Source organism: Phocoena phocoena, chromosome X, assembly GCF_963924675.1.
Source record: "Phocoena phocoena chromosome X, mPhoPho1.1, whole genome shotgun sequence".
Taxonomy (NCBI): domain Eukaryota; kingdom Metazoa; phylum Chordata; class Mammalia; order Artiodactyla; family Phocoenidae; genus Phocoena; species Phocoena phocoena.
In genome coordinates this window covers 128,333,513-128,348,237 of record NC_089240.1, presented here as the reverse complement: position 1 = coordinate 128,348,237, position 14,725 = coordinate 128,333,513, and the positions used below count along the sequence as shown (strand labels likewise).

General features: G+C 64.7%; 1 protein-coding gene across 3 annotated transcripts; it reads left to right on the top strand.

Moving 5' to 3' along the window:
• Window positions 1-641: 641 nt before the first annotated feature.
• L1CAM (L1 cell adhesion molecule) lies at window positions 642-14,159 on the top strand. Of its 3 annotated transcripts, XM_065901371.1 has the most exons (28): window positions 642-717; window positions 3,302-3,316; window positions 3,948-4,053; window positions 4,296-4,498; window positions 5,459-5,581; window positions 5,688-5,858; window positions 6,074-6,185; window positions 6,325-6,509; window positions 6,650-6,781; window positions 6,910-7,053; window positions 7,727-7,838; window positions 7,950-8,116; window positions 8,206-8,362; window positions 8,580-8,704; window positions 8,848-8,958; window positions 9,212-9,409; window positions 9,597-9,667; window positions 9,842-10,064; window positions 10,630-10,745; window positions 10,959-11,160; window positions 11,251-11,373; window positions 11,485-11,658; window positions 11,758-11,877; window positions 12,008-12,163; window positions 12,690-12,824; window positions 13,179-13,251; window positions 13,353-13,364; window positions 13,928-14,159. In XM_065901371.1, the coding sequence occupies exons 1-28, from the start codon at window positions 642-644 to the stop codon at window positions 14,157-14,159; spliced, it is 3,774 nt and encodes a 1,257-aa protein (XP_065757443.1). The 3 variants fall into 3 exon arrangements, with proteins under 3 accessions (XP_065757443.1, XP_065757444.1, XP_065757445.1); XM_065901372.1 differs by lacking the exon at window positions 13,353-13,364; XM_065901373.1 differs by lacking the exons at window positions 3,302-3,316; window positions 13,353-13,364.
• Window positions 14,160-14,725: the final 566 nt, after the last annotated feature.

The window sequence follows — 14,725 nt, the reverse complement described above, 5'->3', positions numbered from 1 at the left end:
TCCCCCAGAGATACAGACACACGAGACACACGTATACTTCTGCGTGCACACACCCACTCACGAGTGCATCCCCCTTCGTGAGAAGATGAAGATGGACACACACACAGCCACAAAGATACTGATGTGCATATTTGGCTACATGCAGACCCACATCCCCACTCATGCCCGTAGGCATCTGCTTGCTGGGATGTTGAGTCACACACGAGGATGACATGCACAGAGCAGCCTGTGGCATGCCCAGGGGAGCTGATCGGGGCAACAAGTTGGTGCTGGAGAGGCAGCTGGCGGAGGAGGCACAGACAGAGAGTAGGAAGGGGATGAAAGGCAAACTGGAGCCCCAGCCTCTGCTGTCTCTTGAAGGTTGCCTTCTCCAAGGTGGGGGGGAGGGAGGGATGGAGGAGCCGGACAGCCGGGGGCGGGGCTGGGGGCGGGGCCAGGAGCCCAGGCTCGCCCAGATGTTAGTCACTAACATCCGTCCGTTCTCTCTCCTCCCTTACCTTTCCCTTCCCTCCTCCCCTCTCGCAGTGTCCCCACCCCCGGCTCCCTCCCCAAGCCGCCCACCAGCCCCCTTCCCTCTGGCCGGAGCCTGAGCCGAGCCCGGCCGGCTTTTGCCGCGCCGAGCCGCCGGCGCCGCCGGGAAGATGGCCGTGGCGCTGCGGTACTTGTGGCCTCTCCTCCTGTGCAGCCCCTGCCTGCTCATCCAGATCCCCGAGGAATGTGAGTAACCGGAGGGAGCCTCGGCGCCTCCCTTCACCGCCGCGCTGGGCTTCTCTTTATCTTCTACCTCTTCACCTTCTCCCGGTTCCGGCCCCTCACCCCTCCTTTCCTGGGCACGGAGTGGGCAAGAGGTACCCGGGACGTTGAGTACCCCTGGAAAAGACAGGGTGGAAGACTCGGGGTATCTCAGTACCACGGACAGGGACCAGAGGCGAGGGAGGGCTGGTGAGATTTCAGCACCACGGACAGCGGGCCAGGCCCTGGACCCTCCTCCTCCCGGCCTCCGCGCTCTCCTTCGGCCCGCCCCACCCCTCCTCCAAGGATGGGGCGGGCAGGTGAATGGGGCCATCCCCAGTCCTCGGCTAGCTCGATCTAGCCTCGCTCCGGCTTCTGGCTTGGGTAATCCTATCTTGGGCCCTCGGTAGCCCTTTCTGTGAACTGAGACAGGAACAGACCCCTTAGCCTTCTGGGTCCTCGCGATTTGATGTGTAGTTACTCGGTGGGGCTGGGGGTGGGGCTGTTGGAGTATTACCTTTGGGGGGGGGTCACGGGTAGGTGCGTGGGTGTTGGGGAGTGTGGCTGGAGGGTTGTGACCGAACGAACAGGAGTATTTGTGTGTGCTTGTGAGTTGGCCAGACGTTATTTTTGTCTGGATGTATTTGTAGATGCATGTGGTGTAATGGACTAAGTGTGGGTATTCCCGAGTGTGAGCTTGATTTCCTATATGGGTGAGTTCGTGAGTCAGTGTAACCGTTACTTACTGGTCACATTTGTGAGGGTCTGTAGGTATTTGACCGTTAACATTGGATTGTAGTGGGTCGTGTGTGCATGTGAGTACCTGTGTGTGTGTGGAATGTGTGTTACTGTGACGATGTTTTCTCCTGAAAACACACCGTTGTAAGTGGCTGTTGGGCTTGGGTGAGGGGCAGTCTCCTCGGTAGCTCCACTCCCTTCCCCCCTCACCTTTCGACCTTTGTCTCTGAGCCTGGACCTATAGGAGGCCAGCATCACTGAGAGATGAGCCCTGGGCTGAACGTGGGGACTGTCCATGCCAGGAATGGGACAGGGGCCGAGGGAGGTGGGTTCGGAAAGCACGTAGCACTGGGGGACAGTGAGGGTTTGGAGGAGGTGGGGAGGGGCTGATGGGAAGAAAGGCCGGGGATGGCTCCTTAGATACACACACGTAGGTGCATGCACTCACGCCCATGCCACTCCCCCCGCTGCGGATGTACACGGACAAGCACGTGGGGAGACGCAGACGAGCCACCTGTACCCACCCAGGCACAGAGACTCCGAGAGGCACACAGTGAGAAGTTTAGACACAGTCATGCACACAAACACAGAAGTGGGTGTGCAACACAAAATTGTACACTGGATGCAAGCCGGGACACAGCCTCCAGATGTACTCCGGCGAGACACACCCGTGTACAGACGCACGAGCATCCACACACGTGCCCAGACTCCCACCTTCCACATTCCCACACACGTGCTTTCCTCCCCCCGTCCTTCTCCTGTCAGTCGCTGCCAGGCCTTGCCCTGAGCGTCCGCCTGCCCTGCTACACCTGTGTGCGGAGGCGCAGGGAGAATTTGGAGAAAGGAGCACGGCGAGTCTGAGGCTGCCCTGGGCACCGGCGGGCGGCCTGGTGCCTCCCTGTTGGAAACTGTCCTCCAGCTGTCTCCCTCCCCGGCCACTCCAGGCCCCTTTGTCTCCTTCCCTGCTTTCCCCATCCTATCGTCCCGCTCTCTGGCTCTGGCTCTTGGGCTGCCTGCACTGGCCCCTTCCCAGCGCAGGGCCCTCTCCGCAGTGTCCCCAGGGAGCCCCCTCTTCTCTCCTGGGGGCCCTTACACTGAGGTCTTCAGCAGAGACAAAGCTTTCAGAGGCAGCCCCCTGCTCTCCGCCCTTCCCTCCCCTCTCTCCCCTCCTCACAGCCACCCTGGCCAGTGCTGGGCTGAGTCCAGCGGCACTGGGGGCCGTAGCTCTGGCCTCAGCTCCAGGGAGCTTGGTGGCGGGCTGAGAGGAAGGAAGGGGCGAAAATGAGGGCTGGCGCCGGCCCTGCAGGCAATGGATACTCAGATTCAGCAGGGCCTTTGGGAGGGTTTGGAGGGGAGGGGGCAGCTGGGCTCTGAAGACTGGGCCTGGGTAATTGAAAACACTGAGCTGTGCTAATTGGATTAGGAGGGAAGCGGGCTGGAGCAGGGGAGGGCGCCCTGGCTGAGGACTGTCTGCCTCCCAGCCTTCTGAGGCATCCTGCGTGGGGTGGGGGTCAGTTCTGCAGGCCCTGCCAGGAAGATGCAAGGGTCTGTTCAAAGCACACTCTTTGCTGAAGTCGCGGATTTCTTTCTCCCTGCGTGCTGGAGTCGAGGCCTGGCTCCCCCTGGGCATTGACCCAGCCCGGGACTGGTGATGCGAGCTGTGCCCCCTCTTTCCGCCGGCACGTGTCCCCACGTTACACCTCCTCTCCCGGCCTCCCCTCCCCCAGGGGTGTCTTCCCCGCGCACTTACATCTTCCCCTGCCAGGGCCCCCTGCTGGGGCGGCATGTCAGCTTTTCTCTCCCTCTCTCCCTTGCTGCCTGGATTTCTCAGATGAAGGACATCACGGTAAGTTGCGGGGAGGGTGGGAGTGTTTCCCAGAAGGCCAAGGAGAGAGGAAAAGAGGGGGTGTCGGCGCGTCCCTCCCCCTCTCCTGCACATGCTCAGCTCTCCCTGTGTGCCGTGTCCCCTGCGCGGGTTGCAGTCTTTTCTGGTTCTTGGGTCCCATGCTGGAGGCCTGGAGGCCGCATCAGCCTCCCTCCTGTCTCCTGGGGTGCCTGGGGGACACGTTTGTTCTGTGTCCGTGGGGTTTCCTGCCTCCCCTTCCCTCTGGTCCCCTCTCTCCCTGTGAGGGGTTTGCCCTTTTGGCTTTCTGTCTGTGTCTGTGTCTGTGTCTGTGTCTGTGTCTGTCCTTGTCCCTCTTTTCTTTCTTTCACACTCTTTGCCCTCCTCTTTGGCTCCATCTCTCCCCTCTGGTTTCTTTCTTTGTAAACCTTTAGTGCCGTCTTCTCTCTATTCTGTCTCCTTCCGCATTCGCCCCAGCAGCTTTGGGCCGAGCTTCTTCCTCCTCTCCCCGCAACCCCACTGCCGCGGGGCCTATAAGGCTCCAGACCCTGCTTCCCTCACCACGGAACAGGGGTTAAGGCCCGCTGCCCGCCAGAGGCCACCCTCACCACCACTGTCCCCATCCTGTCCCCAGCGATGGAGCCCCCTGTCATCACGGAACAGTCTCCACGGCGCGTGGTCGTGTTCCCCACAGATGATATCAGCCTCAAGTGTGAGGCCAGCGGCAAACCCCAAGTGCAGTGAGTGACCTTCACCCTCTAAGCCCTGGGGTTGACCACTGACTTTATCTCCAGCCCTCGTGTCTCCCAGGGCCTCCCAACTGCTGGGTGCACACACCCCAGATCTCCCTCGTCACCCTTGGTCCTCGCCCTGCCCCAGCCCATCCCCGGGGCCCCTGGCGGCTTGCAGCCTTGCCTTGGCCTGTGCCAGCTGTGGTCCTGGGTTCCCGGCCTCAGGCCTCTGAGCCTGTTTCTGCCCGCAGGTTCCGCTGGACTCGGGACGGCGTCCTCTTCAAACCCAAGGAGGAGCCGGGTGTGACCGTGAACCAGGCCCCCCACTCTGGCTCCTTCACCATCACGGGCAACAACAGCAACTTCGCCCAGAGTTTTCAGGGCACCTATCGCTGCTTTGCCAGCAACAAGCTGGGCACCGCCATGTCCCACGAGATCCAGCTCATGGCCGAGGGTGCGAGGCGCTGCAGGGACCGGGGAGGGCCTGGGGCACATGAGAAGGTCCCCAAACAGGCCTGGGGAGCGCGCGTGAGAGTCCAGCCTCAGCTGGCTGTTAAGTGTGCCCGTAGCCGCATCCTCCTTCCCTGCCTTGTACCTTCTCCGTTCCTCCTGGTCGGCTCCATCTCCCCTTCCCTCTCTTCTTCCGTGCTCTACGCCCTCTTGGCCTCGGGGGCCTGCCGCCTGGGGGATGCGCGTGGGCTTGGGCTTGTTGACCGACTGAGTGGGTGGAGGACTGAGCCTGTCTGAGCCACTACCTGGGCTTTGGCTTCCGCCCCGTCCATATCCCCGAATTACCATCTCCTCTCTACCACTCTCGGTCACCTCCTTCCACCTCCCCCGTCGCTCTGTCTCCTCTCCCGCTGCTTTCCGCCTCTCACCTGGCCCCTCCAGCTCCCTCCTTCCTGCTCTCCGGCTCTGTCTTTATCTGTGTCGCCCTTTCCCTGGGGTTTTCCCTCTGTATTCCATCCTCCCTGAGCTTTCTGCCTCCTGAGCTTGCACTCCTCTCCCCTCTCTGCCCCTCCAGTTACCTTGGGAACCGTTGCCATGGTTTCTGTGTCAGGATGATGGAAGGGTCTGTGACTCCAGCATCCCTCCGCAGCTCCCCTCCCCCCACCGCTGCACCTCAGCCTTCCCCCACCCGCCCTCATCCTGTCCTCCTGGTGGGAGCTGAGAATTGTGGAGAGTTAACCCTTCGCAGCCATCCGGCCTCCTGCCCGTCCTCTCCTCTGCATGGAGTGCCCGGTCTCTGCCTTGAGCCCAAAAAGGACCCAGAGTCTCTGCCTGCTTTACGTGAACTTCCTCACGGCCTGGCCCTCTGACCCACCCCCTTGGCTATCCCTCCTCCTTTCCCCTGCTCTGCCTTGGCCGGGAGGAGACTTGAGACCCACAGTGCCAGTCTCTCTGTCCCTTCTAGGCACCCCCAAGTGGCCAAAGGAGACAGTGAGACCCGTCGAGGCGGAGGAAGGGGAGTCGGTGGTTCTGCCTTGCCACCCGCCCCCCAGTGCAGAGCCGCTCCGCATCTACTGGATGAACAGCAGTGGGTGCCCGCGAGGGGCCGCTGCCTGGGGGCGGGAGGGTGTCAGTGGGTGCGGCTCCTGGGCGGGGGTCCTGACCTCCGCCTCCTTGCCTCCCCCACCCCGCAGAGATCTTACACATCAAGCAGGACGAGCGGGTGACCGTGGGGCAGAACGGCAACCTCTACTTCGCCAATGTGCTTACCTCGGACAACCACTCGGACTACATCTGCCATGCCCACTTCCCTGGCACCCGGACCATCATTCAGAAGGAACCCATTGACCTCCGGGTCAAGGCCAGTGAGTCCCAAAGGCCCTACTGCTCTCTCACCTTCAGTCAGGCCACCCCGGCATTCCTCCAAGACAGCTTGGCCCAGACGCCTCCCCGGGTGGTGAGGGCGAGGAGGGAAGTGCAGCCCTGGGGGCTTGCTGGGGTGTCCAGCTCACCGGGCCCGGGAGCGTCGTGGGCGGAGGGCAGAGTCAGCCGCGCCGCAGTCAGCTCTGTGTCCTCACAGCCAACAGCATGATGGACAGGAAGCCGCGCCTGCTCTTCCCCACTGACACCAGCACCCACCTGGTGGCCCTGCAGGGGCAGCCGCTGGCCCTGGAGTGCATCGCCGAGGGCTTGTGAGTCTGCGCCCCCTGCGAGGGGAGGGGCGGGGCGGGGCGGGGCGGGGCAGAGCCTCTGCCAGGGCAGGGCCGAGTGGCCTGGTCCTCTGTCCCTTGTGCTCTCTCCTTGGCCTCCGTGCGCCCCGGCCCCGGGCAGCCCCACGCCCACCATCAAATGGCTGCGCCCGAGCGGCCCCATGCCGGCTGACCGAGTCGCCTACCAGAGCCACAACAAGACCCTGCAACTGCTGAGCGTGGGGGAGGAGGACGACGGCGAGTACCGCTGCCTGGCTGAGAACCCCCTGGGCAGCGACCAGCATGCCTACTACGTCACCGTGGAGGGTACGGTGCCTCTGCCGGCTCCTCCCGTTCAGGCTGCCCAGAATGCAGCACTCACCGTCACGGGGGTGGGCAGGGTCTGGGCCAGGGCCAAGAGCTGGCTGCAGGCTGCGGGCTCAGGGCGGCTCTCCCCTTCCTCGCAGCTGCCCCGTACTGGCTACACAAGCCCCAGAGCCATCTGTACGGGCCGGGAGAGACTGCCCGCCTGGACTGCCAAGTGCAGGGCAGGCCCCAACCAGAGGTCACCTGGAGAATCAATGGGATCCCTGTGGAGGGTGAGCAGGGCCTCGGGCCGGGACAGGGAGTGAGCTCGGGGAGCCCTGGGGACGGCGGGGACGAGCAGCGGCCTTGGCGTGGCTCACTGCCGTGGCCCTGGGCCCGCGGGCCGCCTCTGCACACACAGAACTGGCCAAGGACCAGAAGTACCGGGTCCACCACGGAGCCCTGGTTCTGAGCAACGTACAGCCCAGTGACACGATGGTGGCCCAGTGTGAGGCCCGAAACCGGCACGGGCTCCTGCTGACCAATGCCTACATTTATGTGGTCGGTGAGTGCCAGCCAGCTGGACCCAGCCGCCGCCGCCTCTTTGCCTCGTAGCCCCCGGTCCGTCCGTCCCCGCAGCCCAGCAGGCAGGGCCACCACGCTGACTCAGCCCACAGCTGCTCTGTCCGCCGTGGCTCCCTTTCTCCTCTCGGGAGCCTTCCCCTCTTCTCCCGCCCATCCTCCCAACAGCGCGGTGGGGATCATGGAGGAGAGGCAGGCTTTTTGTCGGTATTTCCAGGTGAAGAAGCAGCCTCAGAGAGTGGTCTGGCGCAGCACAGGTCACCGAGCAGAGGCTCACCCTGGCCAGGGTGTGCCCGAGGCCAGCCTAGCGGCTCCTCTCCCAGAGTCTTGGGGAAGACTAGGGGGCTAGGCCTGGGGGGCTTTTGGGAAGAGGTAGACTGTCAGGGGGGCCTCAAATAATTGGTACGACATGGGTGGCTGGGACGGGAGGCGCATCTGAGGCGGAGGGAGGCTCAGCTTGGCGCGGGCCAGAGCCGGGTGCCGGCAAGCAAGATGGGCAGGGCTCTCGGGGGCCTGAGAACGCCTGGAAGTCACTGGCAGCTTCCAGAGGCTGCGAGCCCTCCTGGGAGAAGCTGCCCCGCCAGCCCCTGCACGTGCCTCCTGATGGCGCGTGGGCGCCCGCCCGACCCTCAGTCCTGCCACGTCTCCTCCCTCAGAGCTGCCGGCCAAGATCCTGACCCCAGACAACGAGACGTACATGGCGGTCCAGGGCAGCACCGCCTACCTTCTGTGTAAGGCCTTCGGAGCCCCCGTGCCCAGCGTCCAGTGGTGAGTGCCCCAACCCCAGCGGGGGGCACCATCTTCTGGCCCAGGGAACCAGGGAGGGCCGGGGGGCCCAGCCCACTGGCATCTGAGCCAGGCCTGCCCTGCTCGCACCAGGCTGGACAGGGAAGGAAAGACGGTGCTTCAGGACGAGCGCTTCTTCCCCTACACCAACGGGACCCTGGGCATCCGAGACCTCCAGGCCAACGACACCGGCCACTACTTCTGCCAGGCTGCCAATGACCAAAACAACGTGACCATTGTGGCTAACCTGCAGGTCAAAGGTCCGATGTGGTCAGCAGCCCCTCCAGGAGGGGGGTCGGGGTCTCTGGGGGACCCCGGAGTGACCTTCCCCTCCCGTCATTGCCCTCAGATGCCACTCAGATCACGCAGGGGCCCCGCAGCGCGATCGAGAAGAAAGGCTCGCGAGTGACGTTCACGTGCCAGGCCTCCTTTGACCCCTCCTTACAGCACAGCATCACCTGGCGTGGGGATGGTCGCGACCTCCAGGAGCTCGGGGACAGCGACAAGTGCGGGCCCAGCCCCAACCTGGGCTCGGTGGAAGGGGAAAGAGTGGGAAGGGCAGGACGTCCAGACCTCCTGGCCTCATCCACGGGGGGTGGGGTGCCCCGCTTTGAGGGGGAAGGTTCTGGCAGGAGAGGGAAGCGGGGCGAGCAGAGCGCAGGTGGCAGGGAGTAGCGGGTCCGCCGGGAGCAGAAGAACACGCGTGCCCCCCACCCCCGCCAGGTACTTCATAGAGGACGGGCGCCTGGTCATCCACAGCCTGGACTACAGCGACCAGGGCAACTACAGCTGCGTGGCCAGCACCAAGCTGGACGCGGTGGAGAGCAGGGCAGGGCTCCTGGTGGTGGGTGAGTCCCGCACGGTAGGAGGCTCGCGGCCCAGAGGTGTGGGGGCACGGGAGCCCAGGTTTACAGTGCAGGGCGCTTTCGGGCCGGGGGGTGGGGCGGCCGGCTTGTGAGTGGGCCCGAGATCCACCCTCTGTGGCCCTCAGGGAGCCCCGGCCCCGTGCCTCAGCTGGAGCTGTCTGACCGCCACCTGCTGAAGCAGAGCGAGGTGCGCCTGTCCTGGAGCCCCGCTGACGACCACAACGCCCCCATTGAGAGTAAGAGGCCCCCGGCGTGGCGCCCCACTGGCCCTCCCTCCTGGCGGGCCCACCCTCCTCCCAGAGCTGCGGCTCCATGGCCGCCCAGCTCACTGAAGCACGCACCTGTGTTCGGGGGCTCCAGGTTGCTCGCAGGAGCCCGAGAACACCAGTTGCCTGGGGCCCCCTCTCCCTTCCTCAGGGAGGGCCAGGCTTTGCCGCCCCATCACCGCTCCCCCACTGGCCACACGCCGATTACTCCACTTCTTGGCAGAGTATGACATTGAATTCGAGGACAAGGAGATGGCGCCTGAGAAGTGGCACAGTCTGGGCAAGGTGCCCGGGAACCAGACCTCCACCACCCTCAAGCTGTCGCCTTATGTCCACTACACCTTTAGAGTTACTGCCATCAACAAATACGGCCCCGGGGAGCCCAGCCCAGCCTCGGAGACTGTGCTCACTCCAGAAGCAGGTGAGCGCCTGGGAGGGGCCTCAGGCACCGGGCCCCCTGGGCTCTGCAAGGAGAGTCTAGAGAAATGACTGTGCCCAAGCTCCTCTGCTTCCAGGGCCAGAACGGCTCATTGCTTCCTTGGTCCTGCGCCTTCACGGCCTCAGCAGGAGCCCCACAGCGTTGATGTGTTTAACACATTACTTTGCAGCCCCGGAGAAGAACCCCGTGGACGTGAAGGGGGAAGGAAACGAGACCAACAACATGGTCATCACTTGGAAGGTGAGGCGGCCCCTGGGCTGAGCTCACCCCCAGACAGAAGACCGGGACCCAGATGTTGCAGCTCCCCCTGGCTGTCCTAAGGACCAGGGACCTGAGGCTGGGCTGGGGAGTGGGTCAGAGGTCGGGGAACGGGGCTCTTGGCCAACCAGCTCCCTTTCTGCTCTCCCGCTCCAGCCGCTCCGGTGGATGGACTGGAATGCCCCCCAGGTTCAGTATCGCGTGCAGTGGCGCCCTCAGAAGACACAGGGGGCCTGGCAGGAACAGATCGTGAGCGACCCCTTCCTGGTGGTGTCCAACACTTCCACCTTTGTGCCCTATGAGATCAAGGTCCAGGCCGTCAACAGCCAGGGCAAGGGCCCGGAGCCCCAGATCACCATCGGCTACTCTGGGGAGGATTGTGAGTATTGGGCTGGCCCTGCCCACACCCGGGGGTGGAGCCTGCGGGCGCCGGCATGGCCCACTCCCCCCACCCCCATCCCTCAGGGATCCGCCCAGGTGCCCAGCTCCTACCTCTTAATATACAGTGTAGTGCATTTCCTAAGAGTAAGGATGTTTCCTTACATGACCAAAGTGCCGTTATGAAAATCCAGAAAGAGACTCACCGTCAGCAAGTTGGCATCTATAAGTTTGCATCTATCTGGGTGGCAGCCGATACCCCCCTGGTATGGACCAGTGGTGTCTTCACCCCGGTCCAGGGTCCCATTCAGGATCCTGCATGGGGTCTGGGTATCCTGCTTCTGTCCGTTCCTTGAGTGTAGAGCGTTACCAGATGTTAAGCTTGGTCATCCAGTCGAGGTCTTTTCTAGTTACTACTCAGCGTAGTTAAACAGTCTGCAGGGAGAGACCCTGAGACCACGCGAACGCCCTACTCATCAAACTGCCCACGCCTCATATCGCATCCAGAGCCGCCATCCCCCTGCGGGATGCCGCAGGCCCTCATCCGTGTCATTGGCCGTTTCCAGACCCCCAGGCAAGCCCCGAGCTGGAAGGCATCAAGATCCTCAATTCGAGCACGGTGCTGGTCAGGTGGTGGCCTGTGGACCCAGCCCAGGTCAAGGGCCACCTCCGGGGATACAATGTAAGAGTCCGAGGCGTAGGGGCTGGGGAGATCCCCGGGGTGAGGGGTGAGGCTACCAGGAGTGACAAGGTTGGGGGCGGGCTTCTGCCAGCTGCTCTCCCGGAAGTCCTCAGGTTGGAAGGAAGGCTCCCCTGGGAGGGCAGTGGGGAACACGTGCCCCAGGGTCACTGGCAGAGGCCTTCTGCCCTTTCGGGGTCTCCTGTCCGCCTGCAGGTGACGTACTGGTGGGAGGGCAGTCAGAGGAAGCACAGCAAGAGGCACGTCCACAGAGGCCACGTGGTGGTGCCTGCCAACAGCACCAGCGCCATCCTGGGAGGCCTGCGGCCCTACAGCTCCTACCATCTGGAGGTGCAGGCCTTTAACGGCCGGGGACTGGGGCCCGCCAGCGAGATGACCTTCAGCACCCCCGAGGGAGGTGAGCGTTGCGCCCTGCACCCCTGCCCCGCCCTCCCCCCCACCCGGGTTGCCAGGGCGACCACCTGCCGCTGGTCTCCGCGCCCCGCAGTACCCGGACACCCCGAGGCGTTGCACCTGGAGTGCCAGTCGGACACCAGCCTGCTGCTGCACTGGCAGCCCCCGCTCAGCCACAACGGCGTGCTCACGGGCTACGTGCTCTCCTACCAACCTCGTACGTGTGTCGTGGGCCCGGAGCTTCGGCCCCGCCCGGCTGGGAGGTGGAGGGGAGCCGGCGGGTGGGCGGTGCTGGCGGCCAAAGCCGACTCCTCGCCTGTCCTCGCAGTGGATGATGGGGGCAAAGAGCAGCTGTCCTTCGACCTCCCGGACCCTGAGCTGCGGATGCACAACCTGACGAACCTCAGCCCCCACCTGCGGTACCGCTTCCAGCTCCAGGCCACAACGAAGGAGGGCCCTGGAGAGGCAATCGTGCGGGAAGGAGGCACCATGGCCTTATCTGGTGAGCTGGAGGGGGCTGAGGCGGGGGGCTGGGCAGCCGGGCCCACGAGGGCGGCCCGGGGGCTGCCTCGAGGTCCCACACCCTCCTCTCAATCCCCAGGGACCCCGGATTTTGGCAACATCTCGGCCATGGCTGGCGAGAATTACAGCGTGGTCTCCTGGGTCCCCAAGGAGGGCCAGTGCAACTTCGGGTTCCAGATCTGGTTCAAAGCCCTGGGGGGTGAGCGCAAAAGGGGACCCTGTGGTAGGGGGGAAAGGGGGCTCAGGGCCCAGAGGGGCTGCAGGGGGGCGTGGAGCCAGGGTGCTGCCGGGCCCTCCCGTTCACCCCTGCTGCCCTCTCACCCCTACAGATGAGAAGCTGGGCGCTCATCTCCCGCCGCAGTACGTCAGCTACAACCAGAGCTCCTACACGCAGTGGGACCTGCAGCCTGACACCGACTACGAGATCCACTTGCTCAAGGAGAGGGTTCTCCTGCACCAGATGGCCGTGAAGACCAACGGCACTGGTAAGGGAGCCTCGGGCACTGACGGGTCAGCCTCCCTCCGTCCCCGGCCAGGCTACAGCCACCTCAGGCCCCAGGCCACGGCTCGGCTCTTCCTCCCAGTACCTGGGTGCCCCTCGGCCCAGGATGGAGAAGTCTGGGTCCCTGGAGCGATCCCTTTTTGTATCCTCTGTTTGAACTGTTGCCAGGGCAACCACTTTTGCAGAAGGTCCTCCTCCCTGTCCCGCAGAGGGTCCCCCGCAAGCCTCAGCTCCAAGCACGCTTCGCCCCAGCTTATCGCTCCTCCCGGGCCCTCTGGCGTCCATGGGCCTGGCCCTCACCTGCCCTTGCCCGGTCCCCGGGGGTGGAGGGGTCGGGAGCGGACCAATGGAACTAGAGGCTCTGAGGGAAGCCCGCGCACGAGGCTGGGAACGGCGGGGGGGGGGGGGGGGGGGGGGGGAGGCGGGCTCAGGCGGTGGGTCTGCAGCGCCCGGGACCCAGCATCTTACCCCGGGCCTGGGCTCGTTCTCCTTCCCACTGTCCCTGCCAGGCCGAGTGAGACTCCCTCCCGCCGGCTTTGCCACGGAGGGCTGGTTCATCGGCTTCGTCAGCGCCATCATCGTCCTGCTTCTCATCTTCCTCATCCTTTGCTTTATCAAGCGCAGCAAGGGTGGCAAGTACTCAGGTAACTCCTGACCCCAGGGCTCAGGGAGGATGGTCGCCGAGGGCCCCCGTTCATCCCTCCTGCGAGTTCTCCTTGGTCCCGGGGGCCCCTGGCAGGATGGGGTGGGCGTGTTGGGGGCAGGCAGGAGGCCTAAGGGGAGTTTCTGCGCACACCGGGGCGCGTGGTAGCCAGGCCCACGGGGGGCGAGCAGTTCACCCTTGAAGGCTCGTCGGTTCCTGAGAGCCGCTGAAACAGGGTGCTGTCAGCGTTCAGGGCCCAGAGGGACAGCCTCGCCGGCGTCCCCGCCTGGGGCGAGGCCCATTGCCCGGTGGAGGCTGGGCGGGAGGAGAAGCTGGGCCCTCTCTGTGTCTGCAGTGAAGGACAAGGAAGACACCCAGGCGGACTCGGAGGCCCGGCCCATGAAGGACGAAGCCTTCGGCGAGTACAGGTGAGCTGGGCGGGGGCAGGCGCCGATGGGCCGCCCAGCTGCTCACTTTCAGGCCTGACCCCGTCTCTCTCTCTCTCCTTCGTGCTGCGGGGTGCCGGCAGGTCCCTGGAGAGGTAAGGCAGGGTGGGTGGGGAGATGCTGTTAGACTGCAGGGCCGGGGGCCTCCCATGGCCGCCGTGTGCCCGGGAGTGCCACTGGCCCCTGCTTGCCAGGCCTCTGCGCTCCCCCGGCTCTCCGGCCCGGCAGCTCCCTATTTCAGGGAGAAGCCAGCGCTGACACTCAGCTCCCGGGCCTGCCTGTCCCCATCCCAGCCGCCACTCTCTGGGCTCTGCCGGGGCCACAGCGGTACAGGTACCCCCGCCCATCTCGTCTGCAGATGGGAGCCAGGCCCCGCGAGCCCCCCACCTCCCCCGGGATCCAGGGCATGCCCAAGCCTCGCCCCACTCGTGCTGTGCATGCCACCTGCCCTCCCGGCAGTGTGTCCAGGCTGAGGGCCTCTGCCCCGATACATTCAGAGCACACGGAAGACGGAAGACGGAAGACTGAAGACGAGCGGAACCCAGGCCCCTGGGGCTCTGCCCCGCCCCAGCCAGGCCTCCTCTGCAGGCCAGCCCCTGCCAGCTCCTGCTGGGCACTGCTGGGCAGCCTCCCACTCCCTTCTGCCCTCCCCCTGCAGTGACAACGAGGAGAAGGCCTTCGGCAGCAGCCAGCCGTCCCTCAACGGAGACATCAAGCCCCTGGGCAGTGACGACAGCCTGGCCGACTACGGGGGCAGCGTGGACGTGCAGTTCAACGAAGACGGCTCCTTCATCGGCCAGTACAGTGGCGAGAAGGACAGGGAGGCGGCGGGAGGCAACGACAGCTCAGGCGCCGCCTCCCCCACCAACCCTGCGGGCACCCTGGAGTAGCGGGCTCCAGCCAGCCCAGGGCCAGGCCGCAGCCGACTCAGAGGCCGAGACCCCCGTCCGAGGCCTGTGCTGGGTCCCTGACCTTGGGACTGAGGCCCCCCCCTCTCTTCACCAGGCGGCGGCCCGGCCCTCTGATCTGAGCCCGAGGGAGGCTTAAGTCGGGGGCAGAGAAGAGGAACTCACTGCCTCTAATCCCCTTCTGACTGCCTGGTCCCCACTTGATTGCCAAAACCCAGCTGTACCCCTTCTTGGGCACACGCTGCTTTACTCCAGCTCGGGGGCCGGTCACCCACACATCAGGAGCCTTCAGGTACTGCCTCGCCGGCCTTTGGGCAGAGAGAGGCTGCGGTCAGGGCAGAGGAAGCGGGGATGCTGCCTGGTGGGGTCTCCTCAGGGCCACGGCTGACACCTGCACCCCCAGCCATTTCTCGGCCAGCCCGGCTGGGACAGGGGACAGAACACAGTGTCCCCACCATCTGCTCCCTTTTCTTTGCCATCTCTGCTCCAACTGGGATGGGAGCCGGGCAGGCTGGCCGTGGGTGCAGGGGAGGCCATCTGGAGAGCCC